At 40.5% G+C, this 17,764-nt stretch overlaps 1 protein-coding gene across 2 annotated transcripts; it reads right to left on the bottom strand.

Moving 5' to 3' along the window:
* Window positions 1-4,773: 4,773 nt before the first annotated feature.
* LOC146368784 (tripartite motif-containing protein 16-like) lies at window positions 4,774-7,112 on the bottom strand. Of its 2 annotated transcripts, XM_084911264.1 has the most exons (2): window positions 6,061-7,104; window positions 5,285-5,356 (listed from the first exon to the last, which is right to left on the bottom strand). In XM_084911264.1, exons 1-2 carry the CDS (start codon window positions 6,850-6,852, stop codon window positions 5,300-5,302), a joined length of 849 nt encoding a protein of 282 aa, XP_084767390.1. In that variant the 5' UTR covers window positions 6,853-7,104; the 3' UTR covers window positions 5,285-5,299. The 2 variants fall into 2 exon arrangements, with proteins under 2 accessions (XP_084767389.1, XP_084767390.1); XM_084911263.1 differs by having other exon boundaries at window positions 4,774-7,112.
* Between the last annotated feature and the right edge of the window lie 10,652 nt (window positions 7,113-17,764).

Genomic DNA, 17,764 nt, shown 5'->3' with positions numbered 1-17,764 from the left:
ATTTTGACCCAGGTGTCGTCCACATATCTGTACCAGTGGCTGGGTACTCTTCCTTTGAAAGAGCCAAGAGCCTTCCTTTCCACTTCCTCCATGTAAAGGTTGGCTACAATAGGTGACACGGGGGAGCCCATGGCACAGCCATGTTTTTGTCTGTAAAAGCCTTCGTTGTATTTGAAATATGTAGTGGTGAGGCAGAGGTCTAACAGTGTGCAAATCTGATCGGGTGTGAAGTTGGTCCTGTCCTCCAAGGAGCTGTCTTCTTGTAGTCGTTTTCTGACAGTCTCCACGGCCTCCGTGGTGGGTATGCAAGTGAAGAGAGAGACTACATCAAAGGACACCATGGTTTCATCTGGGTCCAGGGTAAGTTTCTGGACCTTGTCAGTGAAGTCGGTGGAGTTCTTGATGTGGTGTGGGGTGTTCCCCACAAGGGGAGCAAGGATGGTAGCAAGGTGTTTAGCAATGTTATAAGTGGCTGAGTTTATGCTACTGACTATGGGTCTGAGTGGGACAGCTTCCTTGTGGATTTTAGGAAGTCCGTAGATGCAGGGTATGGCATCCCCTGGGTAAAGGCGGTGATAAGTAAGGCGGTCAATAATTTTGTCCTTTTCAAAGTCTTGAAGGCAAGCTATAACTTTCTTTTTGTAGCTGCTTGTGGGGTCTCGCTTTAAGGCTTCGTAGGTATTATTGTCACTGAGGAGAGTAGTGATCTTTGTATGGTAATCTGTAGTGTTTAGGACCACGGTGCATCTTCCCTTATCAGCTGGTAAAACAGTGATGTTGTGGTCTTTGCTCAGGGAAGCGACGGCCTTCTTTTCCTGTATTGTGAGGTTGGATGGAGGGACTTTGGCACTGGAGAGCGTGGCTGAGACTTTCATCCTGATTTGCTCTGCTTCTGTCTGTGATAATTTATTAATCCGTATGGCAGATTCTGTGGCTGTGATGAGGTCCACTATGGGCAACTGTTGTGGAGAAATGGCAAAATTGAGTCCTTTGGCTAATACTCTCTTTTCAGGTTCAGTGAGAATCCTGTCTGAAAAGAAGTCCAGACGCTTTTCTTTGCAAGCTCCTTTGACTTGTTGTAAGAAAGCATTTTGAGTGCCCAGTAGAAGAGCATCTTTCAAATGCAAAGTTTCTCATTTCAACTTTAATTACTGCACCTGATTAAGGCGACAGAGTAAATAAGGCTTCCAACAGTGGTTATTTCTTATTATCACATCTTGTTTTTATTGTTTTTATCAGTAGATTGTTGTTTCACTCCCACCAAAAACATCACCGTAAATAATCTTCTGATTCTGAATGACCATTTAAAAAAATAAACAAATTGTTCTGAGTTAATTTCAGTTACGGATGTATCAGTGACATAAATGATATATCGGTCATAATCGGGAGGCTGTTACATTTTTATTTTTATTTTTTTTGACTTGTTTCCTGCTGTACACAGGCCATTGAGATGTGTGTCGCTGCTGCAGGTTTCAGTGTCGGAGAATTTGCTGCTCTTGTCTTTTCTGGGGCGATGAACTTTGCAGAAGGTAGAAAGATTTCTTTTTTGGGTTTTTTTGTGCATTTGTAAAAGGTGTTTTAATCACAACTTTGGTTAATATTCTGTATTTACTCCTTATGCTGCATAAGGAGTAAATGCAGCTCAACTCCCAGTCCTACTGGGACTGGGAGTTGAGCTTGACTCCCAGTCCTACTGCCAGTTTCTGGAAGACACCTTCTTCAAGCAGTGGTACAAGAAGAAGTCTGCATCCTTCAAGAAAAACATGATTTTCATGCAGGACAATGCTCCATCACACGCGTCCAAGTACTCCACAGCGTGGCTGGCAAGAAAGGGTATAAAAGAAGAAAAACTAATGACATGGCCACCTTGTTCACCTGATCTGAACCCCATTGAGAACCTGTGGTCCATCATCAAATGTGAGATTTACAAGGAGGGAAAACAGTACACCTCTCTGAACAGTGTCTGGGAGGCTGTGGTTGCTGCTGCACGCAATGTTGATGGTGAACAGATCAAAACACTGACAGAATCCATGGATGGCAGGCTTTTGAGTGTCCTTGCAAAGAAAGGTGGCTATATTGGTCGCTGATTTGTTTTTGTTTTGTTTTTGAATGTCAGAAATGTATATTTGTGAATGTGGAGATGTTATATTGGTTTCACTGGTAAAAATAAATCATTGAAATGGGTATATATTTGTTTTTTGTTAAGTTGCCTAATAATTATGCACAGTAATAGTCACCTGCACACACAGATATCCCCCTAAAATAGCTAAAACTAAAAACAAACTAAAAACTACTTCCAGAAACATTCAGCTTTGATATTAATGAGTTTTTTGGGTTCATTGAGAACATGGTTGTTGTTCAATAATAAAATTATTCCTCAAAAATACAACTTGCCTAATAATTCTGCACTCCCTATATACTGACTAACCAGCAGCAACACTCTGACTCAGTGTTTCCATCTGTGTTTACTTCCATCTTTACAGTCAGGCAGAAACATCTCACAGCAGCTGGAAAAACCAGTGAGCACACTTTAGAGGAAAAAAGTGAAAGTTTATGTTCAACTGTAAAATATTCTCTGTAATGTAAATTGTTCTGCTCTCTGACAAACCATCAGAGGTGCAGCACGTGTATCATTTGGTGTTTGAAGCAGAAACAAAAGCAAAGAGTTAAAGGAAGACACATTTGAAGAAGAAGGAAAATGAAAACAAGACGTCACTGAGCAACAACCTGACAGAACGAGAGCCAACAGTTTACTATCAGAACTGAGGCTGATCATTAACAGGGAGCAGCAGGTAACAAGGTCATCAGCAGTGGAGGAAAGTATGGAAGTAATACTCAGCTTCATATTTGAAGATACTCGAGTATCTTAGCTGCAGGTCTGGAACAATGGTTTTATTTCCTTTCCCATTAAACATCTCACACAGCCCCTCATCTGTGACCCTTAGCAAACCCACTGGATATCTACCTGTACATAAAGGAGATCAGATCAGTTCCATCTAGACCAGCTGTAACAGGAAAATGCTGCTTACACTTTGATGCATCACTTTCAGTTTGTCATATAAGACAATATATCAGATTGAGGCATTATTTTCCTGCAGTGAGTAAATCTACTTTGTACTTTACTCTTTTCTTTTAGGTAAAGGGTCTAAACAGTACTTGTACACTGTGGAAATCCCATAAGAACGTCTCCTGAACTCTAAAAAATAACAAAACAAAGACTAAAAGGAGGTCATGGGTGCTGATGATGATGATGATGATGAGGAGGACGAGCATGCATTTAAAAAGGTGACTGATGTCCTAGAATACAACAGAACAGTGTCTCTACAAACTTATGAAAACATGACAGTCTTGCATTAGTTTGTATTCTTATGATTTCAAAAAACGAGGGAAAAATCTCCTTGAAATCCACAATTCCTTTTTGTTATTTCTTAGTGTGTGACGTATTTTATTGCCTTTATGATTGGTGCAAACAGTTTCCTGATTCATAATGGAAATAGATTTTAGACACAGGAGGAACACGCAGTGATCAGCAGGAGCAGCTTGGAGTCCAGTCTTCTTCACACTGAGGAGGGACATATATGCAGGAACAGTTGTCATAACTGTTACAACCACCAGATGGCGAAAGAGTCCCACTGCAACTTTAAGCCATGAAGGATGTGTCTTGATGTTTGCTTGTGATAAATCTGCTTTATGTGAGTCTTTTTCAGAGAGTAACAGTAATATGTCTGATTATATGTCTTTAATCAGTAAAGTCTCGCTTTGCTAGAAATCAATCAATAAATAATAAAATTGTAAACATGCAGCTGTATGTTAGAAGTCAAAGGGTCCTTAAGTCTTCTGTAAATTGACGGGGATCAAATGAAGGACACAAGTATCTGTTCTTACTCTAATAAATGCTGCTTTAATATCCAACAGACTATTTTCCTTCCTCATCAGCAGTAAACAGCTCGACTGCGTCTGTGCATTTGTGTCCTCCATACTTGTTTACACAGACATCTCAGGCTTGATGCCACGATGCAGTGTAGAAACCTGACAACCCTCTGACTCATGTTCAAATGTTCAAGGACATTTCTCAGGTTCATGTATGACCCCTTTTTGACATTTGGACTTTCGTTAATAATATTTGTGTTTCTGAGTCATTTTTGTGGAGACTTCTGTCCAACGTAGTGTCCAAATGAAGCCTGAAGCTTTTCTTCACCCTCTTCTCAGATGGTCAGCAACAAAACTCTGTTCCAACCAATGTCTGATAAGAGATGAGACATAGCAGCTGAGCAAATGATCATTTCATGCTGAAGACATCCTCAGACAGAATTAAATACATACATAAACACAGCCTGGTGCCAATAACACAGCTAATGACACTGCTGTATCACTGGCTTTACTGATTAAAGACCATATCTGAAGGAAATCTTTGAACACAACAGAAAGTGACCTTTTAAACCTGCGACACTGATGCTGCATTCAAGGACCATTAAAAACATCTGAAAGGACTTAAGAACATCAAGAAAATGTGACTTGTTTCTCTGTAATGAAGCTGTTTTAGTGAAGAAAGTTGAAAGGTCACAGAGCGACTGCTGAATCTTCTGCTCTAAACATGAACTCTGAACTTTGTGATGCTTCAGGAGGAAAACTGCTTCAGTTATTCTCTCAGATTAGTTTCATATTTTCTGCATCAGATTTGAGTGAGATCCTGGAATGAAGACAGAAGAAAAGACTTTGTTCAAAGTTTGATTTATAGTCAAACCTTCCAGTTTATTCACACAATAAAACATCAACACAATATATGAATTCATTCATTAAAATCACAGTTTTTCCTCATTTGTTTGATGATTTTGACAAAAACAAACACAAACACACACACATGGTCTGCCATACTCATAAAGAGAAATGTCGACATTTTTCAATACAAATATTCCAGAAACATTTAGAGGATAGAGAAGTTTACATTTTCATGTGGAGAAATATTTTAGTAAATCAAAATGATGATGAGCAGTGATAGCCTCCATAAACAGTCACAGGAAAGATCTCCTTTAAAAACTCAGAAACATCAAGAGAACAACTAGAAGATGTGGAGGTACCACCCATAATGTTTGACTGACAGCTGATCTCTGTGCAGAAATGATGGAGAGAAAATAAAATGAAACTAAAATACAGATTTAAACCCACAATATGAAAGACTTCAGTCTATTTCACTTTAACAAACTCAGCAGTATCTTCAAGTCCACTATAGTAAACCAACAGTCCAGCATAGAGCGGCTGAGTGAATGTGGTCTGGACTCTGTGGAGGAGAGTCATGGTTTCAGAGACGCTGTAGAAGGACAAAATACCTGCTCTGTGATCCAGGTACACTCCTACTCTGGAGGAACGAGGACCTGAGACACGAGTTTGGATGTTGTTGTACCAAAATGTATAACTGTTGTTGTTACAATCTAATGACCAAGATTTGTCATTACGTCCAAATCCACATTCATTACCCCCTCCTTTTCTGCTGATATTCTTGTATGCGACTGCTACATAAACTCCTCCCCCTCTCCACTCCACCTCCCAGTAACAACGTCCAGTCAGACTCTCTCTACTCAGGACCTGAAACCTGTCAGTGAATCTGTCTGGATGATCAGAAAAAGACTGTTGTTGATTCATTAATGTTACTTTTCTGTTCCCCTCTGATAATAACAGCTGTGTGTTTGCTGTGTTTGGATCCAGTGTGATTTCACATGAATATTTTAAGAATCCTTCTCTGGTCTTTGGCTCTGATTGTGACAGTAAAACATCCACTTCAGTGACTGTCAGTGAGATGTTTGCCCATTCCTCTCTCAGAATGTCCTGTAGTTTATCTCTGACCTCTGACACAGCTGCTGTCACATCCTCAAAGTAGCTCAGAGGACGGATATTGATGCTGGATGAGTCTGTAGACTCACTGAGTGCTGACAGTGAGGGGTAGTTGTGTAGAAACTGGATGTGATCCTCTGTGTGTGAGAGCTGCTTCAGCTCAGCATCTTTCCTCTTCAGCTCAGTGATCTCCTGCTCCAGCTTCTCGTGAAGCTCTTTGACTCGACTCACTTCAGTTTCCTGCTGGGATCTGATCTGCTGCTTCACATCAGAGCTTCTTTTCTGGATGAGATGGATCAGCTCAGTGAAGATCTTCTCACTGTGCTCCACTGTTTGATCAGCAGACTGATTGATGGCCTCCACCTCCTGTTGAAGCAGCTTCACATCTTTCTCTCTGTCCTGGATTCTCTGCTGGATGTTTTGTCGACTCACCTCCAGCTCTCTCTGCCTCTCAGTCCTTTCTGCTGCAGCTGAGACTGTGTCGTGGCCTTTATGTTCATCCACAGAGCAGAGATAACAGATACTCTGCTGATCAGTACGGCAGAACATCTTCATCACCTCATCATGACGAGAGCAGATGTTCTCCTGGAGCTTCTTGGAGGGCTCCACCAGCTTGTGTCTCTTTAATTGAACCACATCATAATGAGGCTGAAGGTGTTTCTCACAGTAAGAGACCAAACACACCAAACAGGATTTCACAGCTTTTAGCTTCATGCCAGTGCAGAAATCACAGGCCACATCTTCAGGTCCAGCATAGCAGTGATCAGCAGGAGCAGCTTGGAGTCCAGTCTTCTTCAGCTCCTCCACTAAATCTTCCACTAATATGTTTTTCACCAGGACAGGCCTCGGTGTGAAAGTCTGTCTGCACTGAGGGCAGCTGTAGATTTTCTTCTTTTCCTCTTCATCCCAGAAGCTTTTAATACAGTTCATGCAGTAGCTGTGTCCACAGGGAATAGTCACCGGATCCTTCAGTAGATCCAAACAGACTGAACAGCAGAATTTTGTTTGATCCATTTGATTCATGTGCTGTGCCGTTTCACCGTCTCTCAGTGACTGTCAGACAGTTTCACTTCCTCTGAACAGAAACAACCTCTGTGCTCTGAAGGGAAACAGATCTCTGCTCTTGTTCACCTCCTACAGGAAATGAGGCTCACCAGCAACTGCATTTACACCATGTTGTTTAGACCCATCCTGATACAGACACATCTGTGAAGGGAGGCACTAAAGAAATATTCTTACAGAGCGACCAAGAGCCAATCACATGATGCAGGGTGTGGTATGTGTGATTACAACATGCAGTAACAAGTCTGACCCAGGTAAACTGGTTTAACTGGTTTAAACTGTTAAAATTAGTTTCAACTGGGACAGCCCAGTTAAACTTTTCTTGAGTTATGACAGTCAACACTCAGCGAGTTCATTTTATATTTCAAAAAGTTCAACAAAGTTTAGGATGTTGTGATGAATAAAAATAAATCAAACTTTATATTTTGACATTTTCTAATCTTAGTTCATTCTCACACTTACAGAATGATGCATGGGAACAACTGACTCCACTGAATCAAACCTATGTTCAAATGAGATTATGATCATTAAATAGTAACAAATATTTACATTTAGCAACAACAAATGCAGATCGGTCCACAGTGTTTAAAAAACAAACAAACAAACATTATTTTGTAGTTTTTCCTGTGTACACAGTCACAGTGGAGTTTAAATGAAAACTTTCAAGTTTAATTCAACGTTTTAGTAAAATTTTGCCTGAACTGTTTAGTAATTTTTCACAAAGTGTCCATGTCAGTAATTCATTCAAATGTATTTTGGTCTTAAACTGATCCAGTAAATGTAACTTTTTCTCACCTACTTAATCGAGTATTTTAGTTGTTTAACTGTCATTATAACTAAACTGAACATCCAAAGCTTTTCTCACTGCAGTTTTGTTGTGCAGTTATAGCAGCACTTTGAATCATCCACAGTTTTATAGAACTGTCTGTTGAATTGTTGTTTTGTTTGGTGCAATGCTTGCTTTTATTTAAATATTGATGATAATTTGATATATTTGATTATTTATTACTGGTGCAAACAATTCATTTATTCATGGTGCAAATATATAGTAGACTCAGGAGTTTAACTCAGTTTTCTTGGCCTTTGTTTATCGTTCATTTAAAATCTTAATGGGTAAATCAGAATCAGAATCAGAATACTTTATTAATCCCGAAGGAAATTAGGGTTACAGCAGGCAGCACGCTAATGGCGCATGCACACTTACAAAGGAACCTTCTGACCAACTTTACACAAACATCACATTGGGGAGACATGTCAGAAAGGTAGGCTGATAGGAAAAAAACAACAAAAATACATAACATGAGGTAAGAGGAGGAGAAAAAAACCTCCACTCAGACTGAGCTCCTAGTGGGAGAACAGTTTGATAACAGAAAAAACACCTCAGCACAAAAAGCACATGACTATCAATACACCATAGAAACACAAGACAAGCAACAGGGGCGGGTAAAGGGTGAATGAGAGCCGGTGTAGACAGCGCATCCGGTCCTGCAGCATGTCTGCGCTGGTCCAGTCGACTGCCATCTTCCCCAGTAGGGCTCAAGCATCGAAGGCGTTTGGAAAGGGAGGGGGGATCAGTGTGTGCATATCAGTGTATGTGTGTGTGTGTCCAGAGTTCAGCGGAGACAGTGTCCTTCGCCCTGCTAGGCTAAGTAAACAGTCTTCCAGCCAACCCAGGTGGCCTTGCATGGAATGGGGGGAACAGTCTAAACAGTCGTTATCAGGGTGTTTTGTTCAGCTCCAGCCTTGAGACCGCAGCTGGCGCCGAAGGGGTCTCCGCATGAAGTGATGATAGTTTTTACTTTAGTGCGAACAACTCATATGAATTTCAAAGCTGTTCTAACAGTCCAACACTGGTCTCTCAATCTCCCGTTGGAGAGCCGCGAGCTTCTCCATGATGTTATCCAAACTTACGTTTCGTGATGTTGTCATTCTTTTTGCTCAAAGAGCAGGTTCTGAGAACTCATGACTGCAGTGCACTTCCCCAAGATGTGATCAATTTGCGCTCAAAGGTGTTAGTCGAGCTAGCCCCTCCAGATGTAATCCAGTTTTCCACTCAGAGGTCTTGTTCTGAGTATTCACGGCAGCCGTGCGTTCTCCAAGATCTTCTCCGTGCTGCACTCAATGAGCCCATTTTGAGAAACTCACACCTCGTCCCATCATTTCAATCCCAGCGGGCAGCCTTGTGGGGGTTTGAACAGCCGGTTCCGCTTCCTTAATTCTTCGATAAGCCAGGGCCAAGCCAGCTCCGATCAGCAAGAACCCTGTTATCATGGTTCCGAATAGGTAGATATCTTCAGCAGTCAGGCTCAGCCGAGCCCAGACTTCTCGTTGAGAAGGGGTGTCAATTGCATTCAGAGACCAGTTGATCAAATCCATAATTCCTCTTTTAGGTTTTAGAGAACAGACTGTGAGAGAGTGTTCCAGGGAGAAGTAAGTAAAAACACAAGACAAGACAAGGACATAAGAAGCTAAGTAGGGAAGATAAGGAGAGGAGAGGAGAAAAGTGCGACCGCCTTCGCTGAGAGCCCTGTAAGTCTCTCTAAAGATCATCATAATTACATATGAAATTATATGTACAAATTATATGTTCCATTACACTATTAACAGCACAGATTATACAGCAAACATCAGATTCATGGATGGAGCCAGAGGCTGAATGACTGTTCAGTCCTCTTTAGGAAACGATCTTCATATGACGACAAACACGACAACAATCAGCTGTCAAACTGTACAAGAAGTTCACAGTAATGTAAAAGAAGTTATATCACTTTATTTTTAAATGTACGCACTCAGGGTCAGGACTGAAGACACTGATCGAGAAAATACTCTAAATATAAATATTCACCTAAACATTCAAAATTATTCAATTGCATGAAAAGAAATATGAACTCTCTACAATACTGGCTTCTGATTGGCTGAAAAAGCAGGTGCTGAACTTCAGAAGAGCTAAACCTGCAAAACTGTGTAAAACCAGAGTGGATGCTGCCCTCTGACCTTTCAGAAGTACGATCTTTTTATGAAGACACAGAGGCAGAGTTATTATTCATCACTTTAAAGATGATATTCGTTATATGTTCTTCACTCGTTGTCTAGTAAAGTCCAGAGCAGGGGTCCCCAAACTTTTTCCTTCTCTGATGGGGGGCCAGGGTCAGTTTGTAACAGAAAAAGTGTGACGATCGCAGGTTTGCCGAAATGTAAACATTTATTGTTTTCCAGAAAGCCACACATAACCAAATATTAATAACCCTTTCCGAGATCAAATAACCCTCTCTGGGTTCTTAACAGAAAAAATTAACTTAGGAAATACTTAATAACACTATTTATGACATCAATAAATAATCAAATAACCCTCTCTGGGTTCTTCACAGAAAGAAAGTTTCTGTTGTGCCGTGCACAATCTTACGCTTCAGTTGTCAGAGCAGAATCTCTTAAATGACTCATATGAGCAGTCTCTCAAAGTTCTTGTGTTCTTTCCTTATAATCCAGTTTTGTAGGTTCCAGTAGGGTAGCCTAGTAGACACCACTGTTTGCTCTCTCTCACCAACTTCCCTCTGAAAACCACAAAGCAAGCAGGCTGAGAAACCGAACTAAGTGATACAGCACCTACACAGCACAAAACATTTTCACAAGCTTTTTTCAATGGTTGTGGAGATGGATTTTATCCCAGTAGATTTTATTATGATTCTATTTGTTTATACTCAGAATAACTCATTCAAGTCACAAAAGTGAGCTTACCTATGTACTGTATGTTCATCAGTGTGAACTGTGGGCCTGCATCTGGCCGGTGAGAAGTTGAGTGTCCGGTTCCATTCTAGTCACAGCCAGTCTCAAACACTGATGCAGATGTTCATCTGTCAATCTTGATCTCATCGGAGTTTTCATGAGTTTCATGCGTGAAAAGGTTTGCTCGCAGATATACGTGCTGCCAAAAAGTGTGGACATCTTCATTGCGTGTTTTTTATGTTAGGGTACGTGTCATTTGGGAGGGCGGCATAGAAGTCAAGGAGACTGTTGGGCTTGAATGCGTCTTTCAGAACATCAGAGTTCTGTAACTCGGCCAGCTCAAACTGATAAAAAGTAGGGCTGGGTATCGTCACCTAGACAAAGAAATCAAAGCAGGAGAAAAACAAGCTTTTTACATTTATTCAAAGGCATTATGTGAATGTACTCTGAGCCACAGCCTCCTAAAGTAAAGACATTTTATCATCTAAACCAGACAGAGTCATGTTTTCAGCAGTGTCTGTATCCTCCATATAGACCATGCCATGGTCCACCTAGGGTGAGCAGGTGTCTGACTTTATGTGGGACTACACAGCGCTCAGTCCTTGTTTCCCTGTGCCACACACACATTGAGCCAATGTCCAGTTTTTTTATTGACTCTAGTTTCTGTCGATCGGTAGGCCCACAAAAAAACCCTGTACAGGAAGTAGATTTCATCTCTCTGATAAAAGGAGTTCTAATCCCTGATCCTATGAGTCTGACCCAGTAGATAATATTTATATGATCATATTTATGCCTTTGTTGTTTCACAAAGGGTTAAAAACATTCACAGGTTGGACTGTGGTTCTCCTTTTAGCGTCTCTGCTGGAATTTGAACTGTGAACCTCTTAGATCCAAACTTCTGACCTGCTCATCTCACAGAGGACAAAAGGGAAGAACCCCGAATCTCTTCTTCACCTCACTTTTATACCTGCTCACCCTTTCTCCCCCCTTCCCTCAGTGGACATCACATCTTCACACCAATCAGGTTGTTGACATTTGATCATCTGAAATCCACCCACACCTCAACTCTCTCTCTGTCTGATTTACAAGATTTAACACAAACTTTAAACTTTAAAATCACTTCATTACATTTTCTTTGTTATTCTTAACACAGAAAATTCACATTCAGAAACTTAACACAGAATAAAACAGAGTAGCCCAGTAGTGGGACATGGTTCCAGCAACTCTGATGGTGACGGCCCGTTTGAAGCTGAAGCTCCGGCACATGTGTCAAAAAATCAACACACTGCTTCAGAAACGCTGTGCTGAGGCTTGGTTTGTCTGAACAGAGTCACGTGATCAATGACGTCTGAAGCTTCATTCAGCACGTCACTGCTTCAGTACCTGATTCAATGATTTATAAGGAATTGAATCATTGGTGGGATTTGTGCTGTGTTTTGGTGATTTTGTGAGAGCGAATCAGTGTGTGACATAATTATAGACATGGAGCCAGGAAGAGAGGACGCTCTGCCTGTTCCTGAATAAAAACCAGTTCATCAGCAATTCTGCTCCCAGGTCTAAAATGTACATAAGAAATATGATATACACATAATTATAATGATATAACTTATAGTATATTATATATAAACGTACCAGTCTGCTGGTTAATTACATAATCAGGTGGAGGCAGTGACCTCACAGCACAAGCATACTCACAACCTATTATAATATTGTGCTTTACATTGATATATATAGTGTATTTTTTATTACTAACAAACTACAAGAAGTCACAAGCAACAGGAGAACACACCATGGCACATGTTTACACAAGAACGTTTTATTCATCTAAATTATTTATTATTAAAATCGACGTAACAGAATTTTTTTCACGTAAAACAAATACATGTTCAAAGCACCATATCAGCCCGATATCAGACACAACTGTCACGTGACATTAAAGAGAAGCTGTCAGTTCATCTCTGCAGAGTGGGCAATCATAATGAAGCAGTTCATTATAAGCTGTAGATTCAACTGCGCTTCATAGTTTTGTCCACCAGATGTCACCAAACAGGACTGTGTTGAAAAGCTTCGAGTAATGAACCGTTTTTCAATCCAAGCTTCAGAAAGCTTCATTTGGACATCAGAGGCCGTCTGATGTTAACTGGCAGCCCTTTATAGACTGCTGCTAATTTACCCTGAAGCCAAACCACTGTCTGGGGTTACATACTGAACGAGGCTACACACACATTTCACACACAATCAAGAGAAATCACAGGTAAGACAATCGTATCCAAAATTCTTGTCTGCAAGAAAAATACAATATAATAACATAAGAACAAGCAAAATATAAGAACGGGTAAATCTGAGGATTATAAACAAACATTCAATAAAACATAACAAACTTTTGTTTGAGTTAAATATCAATATTAAAATCACCCATGTGTGTTTATATGGTTAAGTAATGAAGGCGACCTTCATTATACCCTCACACACACACACACACACACACACACACACACACACGCTGTGTGAAGCCTTGAGAAATGAACGTTTTGTGAACCACTTGGCTGGAAGACTCAACTGCTTCTAGGTGCACATGGAGTAAAGGCAGGAAAGGCACACACACAAGCGAGCTGCTTACCCTAACCATCAAAAATGAATGCCTAACCCTGACCCTTACCCTAAACCTAACCATAACCTAATTGTAACCCTGACACTAAAACCAAATTTTGAGTCTCAAAAATGCCTTCAAACATGTGGGGACTGGGATCTTGGTCCCTGTGAGGCCTGTTTGTCCCCACGAGTATAGTAAACTACCAAGTTTTGGTCCCAGCGAAGATGTTAATACCCGCCCACTCTCACACACTGACTCGCTCTCTCTCTCTCTCTCTCACACACACACACACACACCAAATTAAGGATTGTACATTAACATATGTTATTGTGGAAACTGCTATCGGGACCATACTGAATTTAACCAGATAAATATTTGATATAGTGAGAGAAAGAGAGTAAATGACAAACAGCCATTATAATTCATCATACACTGAGAGTAGCAGACAAATCAATAAAACACCTCTTCCAATTAATCTAATAATTCATTCAGCGTCCATCTGTTTGTTTTTTTATGAGCTTTGTTTGATTTGATAAGTATCTGAGGCTGAGACCACAGGACTGTAAAATCGAATAAATATTATGCTGAACAGTCCAAAAGATTCAATAATCTTTTAATCTTTTGGAAATTTTCCCAATTCCTACTAATGAATGTTGTCTTGTTTCAGGATACATAATACCTGCCGTTATCTAAAGACACATCTGCTTACCTGTATCTTTTGCTTGTTTCTCCTTTTCTGTTTTTTTCTAAACCGAGGACCCGATGGCTTTGACCTTTTCTTGTCCATTTTTGTCCATCAGCAATTTTGCACTCCAGTATCAACACCTAATAGACCTACACCTTGTATAGGTTTCCCCCCCTGGGGTGGGGGGTTATTCCAAGAAGATATTGTCTTTCTCTCATATATAACATAGCGAGCCAGGGTCAACAACGTCAGATTAGAAAGGTATAGTAATCATCCACAACTATTTTCATTTGCGGATGATAAAGGATTCAAAAAGCCCGTATGACAGAGAATATGCATCTTCTTTTTGTTTTCATATTTTAATTTATATTTAATTGTGTTGTGGTTTGCAGTGTTTTGTGTTGTTTCACTTTAAATTTGTTTAAAAGAAAAAGCTGAAAATTTAAATAGTTAAAAGTTGAAATGTAAATAGTTGGTTTTTGTATTATATGATTTATTTATTACATTTTATGTGGAGTGAATAAACAAAAGTATATTTACGGTGGCCCCGAGAGACAAAAACATGTACAAAACACAACGGAAGTGCTCCAGGATGCTAGGGGCAATGTTGAGCTTTGTACGTGATTTGTCTCTAGGGGCCACCGTATATATTTATATGTAAACATATATAAATAAAACCAGAATTTTTTTTTTACATTATTAATTCCTTTTGTGCATAATTTCATATTTTTGTTGATAATAAATTAATTAAAGCAACAAAACAACCTGAAGAGCCGGTTAGGAGCTGAAAGAGCCGAAATTTTTTAGTAAAGTTGCACTGTCATGGTGAGGCAAAGTGTTTTATGTGAGTGCGTGTTATGAACGGCTTTAAAATAAATGCATTTTCTTAAAGAACAAAACGGGGTTTGAGTTCAAGTTACGACAGACTGTCGCTACTTCTAAATGGAACGCAGCCTTCCTACGGCGGACAGCTAATAACAGGAATCGGACGCGCGGTCCACCCTAGTCCACGGCAACCACCATAGCAACCACCTAGCATGAGCTTAAAAACACATTCTGTCTTCATAACTATCAAAAACGTGAAATGATTTGCAAAGTGTGAAGGTGTTACGGCTGCAGAGAGCTATGGCGGTATCTTTGGAAGCTGTTTACACAGCTAATAATATACATGTAACCATGGAGACAGAGTCAGTCACGTGAGGTAGCGGTGCACGTTTACTAGTGAATAAGGTGATTGTGTGCACAGCGTCCACACGCTGCACAGGGTAAAGACATTACTTCAATATGTTTTCATATTTATATATATTTACTTCTGTTGTCCATCACCTCAGGTTCCTCATTACAGTTTCAGCATACAGATGTGCACTGTCGAAATATGAACACATTCAAAAAAATAAAGTTGTTTACAAACATTCATGTCTCAGGACAAGAAGACCACAACAGCTTCTGTTCCACTGCTATATAGTAGCGGTTTTTGATACGGGCGACACGGGCGGTTGCCCGGGGCGGCATCGTGGTGGGGGGCAGATTCACGGGCATCGGCAATGCTGAGTATTGCAGCATCGACAGCGATCAACTCGAAGGAAAAATGACGACGGAGGCAAAAATGTTCTTAATATTTTGGGAACTTTATTACACATGGCAAAACTTTCCTCACGGGTGCCATTTTCGTTGTGGTACACCTTTCTTCTTCCCAGGGGCGTGATGACGCAGCATCCGCGCTCCCACAATGAAACAGCGCCTCCCCGTGGTGACAACCAAAACACTGTACAACATGAGTACACACAATGAATATCTCAACACCCCCTCTTGTACTCAGGTTGCTGGAATCCAAGAAAAGTTGTACAATAAACGATAAACAGTTGTACAATCTCTACCACACTTCCTTTTTTCTTTTTCTCTCTTTTTTTTTTCTTCTTCTTTTTAAGCACCAAACATAATGTCAGCAAACTTAGCAAGTTTTAGCTTAGAAACAGGTTTGGTCATAACATCTGCAACCATTTCTTCAGTGGTGCAATATAACAGACACATTTTCCCTTCATTTACAATGGACCTTACAAAATGATATTTAATGTCCACATGTTTGCACCTCTGTCGGCTCACAGGGTTTTTAGCCAGGGCAATTGTTCCCTGGTTGTCCTCGTACACTATTGTTTGAGTGTATCTGTAGTCATCTATACCTTTCAAAAGCTGTTCTAAATATATACACTCTTGCATTGTGGAAGCCAGAGCCATATACTCTGCTTCACAGGTAGAGAGCGCCACAGTGGGCTGTTTCTTGGTCTTCCATGAAACTAAAGAACTGTTGTTACATAGATGTACACAGTAACCAGTAGTGCTGCGTCTGTCGGCAGTGTCACCTGCCCAGTCAGCATCACTGTAGGCCACTAGACCCAAATTTTCAACTTCTTATCTTTGGACCCTTTGAGATATCTCAACACATGTTTCACAGTTCCCCACTGTTCTTCCGTAGGCTCATGGAAATGTTGCGATAACTTGCTTACCACAAAACTCAGGTCAGGACGGGTACCTGATGCGAGGTATATAAGACTGCCTACAGCCTCTCTATACATCCTCACATCTCTTATCTTAGTAGCACCTTCTGTGTAACACAACTTCTGATCACAGGGAGTTTCTCTGGGTTTACAGTTCTGCATGTTAAACCTCATCAGTATCTTGTTGACATATGTTTCTTGTGACATTGTTACACATCCATCAGACTGAGTGAAATCAATACCCAGAAAATGCTTAAGTCTGCCCAAGTCTTTCATCTTAAATTTGACTGAAAGCATTTCTTTCACATCCTTCATTACCTTTTCATTGCCAGCAGCAATTATCAGGTCGTCCACCCAGATGATCATAATCACCATGCCATTTTTTGTCTCTTTGGTATAAACACAGTGGTCTGCTGGGTTTTGCCTGAAACTGTTCGCTGTTAGGTATTCATGCAAGATCCTATTCCAGTTACGACCAGATTGCTTTAACCCATACAAGGATTTTTGTAATCTACAGACTAGCCCTTCTCCCTCTTCATAACCGTCTGGCTGATCAATGTAGATTTCATAATCAATGGGAGCGTGTAAATACGCTGTCTTCACATCCATTTGATGGAGTAACAGGTTCTCCTGTGCTGCTTTCTGTAACAAAACTCTTATGCTGGTTAAATTGGCTGTTGGTGAGAATGTCTCTCCATAATCTATCCCCAACTGTTGGCTGTAACCCTTGGCTACGAACCTTGCCTTGTATCTGTCGTTTCCCTCAATGTCACTCTTAACGGAATAAACCCACTTCCCCCCCACTGTTTTCTTTCTCTTTGGCAAAGTGGTTAGGGTGAAAGTGTCATTTTCCCGTAACGAGTGAATTTCTTCATCCATGGCTTTGATCCAGTTCTTTGAGTTAGCTGATTCTATGGCTTCCTTAAATGTGTTTGGGACACCACACACTGCCCTGTAGCAGTAGTCTATGGTAGTGTGGATCTCATCGCTGCCACTGTTGGCAGCTACAAAGTCATTTAAATGTCCTGGTTTTCTTCTCTCCCTAATAGGATACCTTTTGTTGACAAATCCATCACTTGTCACACTTGTCCCTTTTCGTTCACGCTCATCAGGTATACCACTTTGTGGACTTTTGTCTGTCACAATAGGTTCTGGAACCTCCTCATTGTCCTTGTCACCTTTCTCTGAAGGTCTGTTAGCCATAGGCTGTCTTACTCTGCTACAGTCATCATTTAGTTCTCCCTCATCTGTCTGTGTTTGTCTTTCTACATTTACTTTGCTCACAAACTTAACAAGTCTATGTTTCTGAACTTTCTCAGTTTCGGGGTGGTAAACTAAGTAGGCGGGACTGTTCTTATCATAACCTACAAAGAAACC

Source organism: Perissodus microlepis, chromosome 18 (assembly GCF_051167445.1).
Source record: "Perissodus microlepis isolate ML-2025 ecotype Zambia chromosome 18, ASM5116744v1, whole genome shotgun sequence".
NCBI lineage: Eukaryota > Metazoa > Chordata > Actinopteri > Cichliformes > Cichlidae > Perissodus > Perissodus microlepis.
This window is presented reverse-complemented; position numbering and strand designations above follow the sequence as displayed.

Bases quoted from the DNA above. Each gene is read 5' to 3' on its own strand.
- LOC146368784 (XM_084911263.1), bottom strand. From the start codon at position 6,852: ATGAATCAAATGGATCAAACAAAATTCTGCTGTTCAGTCTGTTTGGAT.